At 36.8% G+C, this 1,694-nt stretch overlaps 1 protein-coding gene across 1 annotated transcript; it reads left to right on the forward strand.

Annotated features, from left to right (window-relative positions):
* Window positions 1-496: 496 nt before the first annotated feature.
* LOC308347472 (olfactory receptor 6C70-like) lies at window positions 497-1,435 on the forward strand (the record flags this gene model as incomplete). Its single annotated transcript, XM_080810947.1, has 1 exon — window positions 497-1,435. One exon carries the CDS (start codon window positions 497-499, stop codon window positions 1,433-1,435), a length of 939 nt encoding a protein of 312 aa, XP_080667073.1.
* Between the last annotated feature and the right edge of the window lie 259 nt (window positions 1,436-1,694).

Raw genomic sequence — 1,694 nt, forward strand, 5'->3', positions numbered from 1 at the left:
CCATGAGAGACTATGGACTCTGAAAAACAACCTGAGGGTTTTGAAGGGGCGGGGTGGGAGGGTGGGGGAACCAGGTGGTGGGTATTAGGGAGGGCACAGATTGCATGGAGCACTGGGTGTGGTGAAAAAACTATGAATACTGTTACGCTGAAAATAAATAAAAAATTAAAAAAAAAAAAAAAAAAAAAGAAATGAACAAATTTGGAATGAGTTACAATTGAGCTGAAAGTTTGTAAGTAACAGTGAAAAATAAACTATTACAGATTTGCAAGTCAATTTTTAAAACTGAGTTGACTTCTATTGTGCTTTTTAAAAATAGTGTCTGTTGCATGGTCCTAGATCATATCTTCAACCTCATGGAATATCTTCTCATAAATGGGTGTATATGTGAATATGGATTCTTTCATGTATCATTTCCTGGATATAAAGCTACTCATATAGTTTCTTATTATTGTAATTTTTATTTCTAGGATTTGTTTGAAATCACAAAAGAGAAATGAAGAACCATACAAAACAGATAGAGTTTATCCTTCTGGGACTAACAGATAATTCTCTGTTACAGATCATAATTTTCTTATTTCTATTTCTAAATTACATGCTGAGTATGACAGGAAACTTAAGCATCATTGCCCTTACTCTACTGGATTCTCATCTCAAGACCCCAATGTATTTTTTCCTCCGTAATTTCTCTTTCCTGGAAATTTCTTTCACAAGTGTTTGCATCCCCAGGTTCCTAGTCACCATTGTAACCAGAGAAAATGCCATTTCCTATAATGGCTGTATATCTCAGTTGTTTTTTTACATATTCTTGGGCGTTACAGAATTTTTCCTTCTGGCAGCTATGTCCTATGACCGTTACGTTGCCATCTGCAAACCTTTGCATTATACATCCATCATGAGCAACAGAAATTGTCATCAGATTGTACTCAGTTCCTGGGCAACTGGATTCCTGGCCATTTTCCCTCCATTGTTTTTGATTCTGAACCTGGATTTCTGTGCTTCCAATATCATTGATCATTTCATTTGTGACGTTTCTCCTGTCCTGCAACTTTCTTGCTCAGACACACATTTAATAGAACAGATTGCTTTTTTCTTGGCCTTGATGATCCTCATTGTCACGTTGTTATTAGTAATCCTTTCTTACTCTTACATCATCAAGACAATTCTAAAATTCCCTTTGGTTCAGCAAAAGAAAAAAGCCTTTTCAACCTGCTCTTCCCACATGATTGTTGTATCCATCACTTATGGTAGCTGTATATTCATGTACATAAAGCCATCTGCAAATGAAAGAGTCACTTCAAGCAAAGGAGTAGCGGTGCTCAATACTTCAGTTGCCCCTATGTTGAATCCATTCATTTATACTCTGAGAAACCAGCAAGTTAAACAAGCCTTCAGAGATGTGTTTAGTAAGATATTTTCTGTTTCAGATAAATAATACTGCCTGTTGAAATAAGTAACATAAAAACATAAGAAGTACAGTGAATAAAGATATCTTGACCCTCTATTTTTTAGAGCTTCCCTATGACCCTGCAATTGCACTGCTGGGTATTTACCCCAAAGATACAGATGTAGTGAAAAGAAGGGCCATCTGTACCCCAATGTTTATAGCAGCAATGGCCACGGTCGCCAAACTGTGGAAAGAACCAAGATGCCCTTCAACGGATGAATGGATAAGGAAGATGTGGTCCATATTC

This window comes from Martes martes (assembly GCF_963455335.1).
Source record: "Martes martes genome assembly, chromosome: 8".
NCBI classification, from domain to species: domain Eukaryota; kingdom Metazoa; phylum Chordata; class Mammalia; order Carnivora; family Mustelidae; genus Martes; species Martes martes.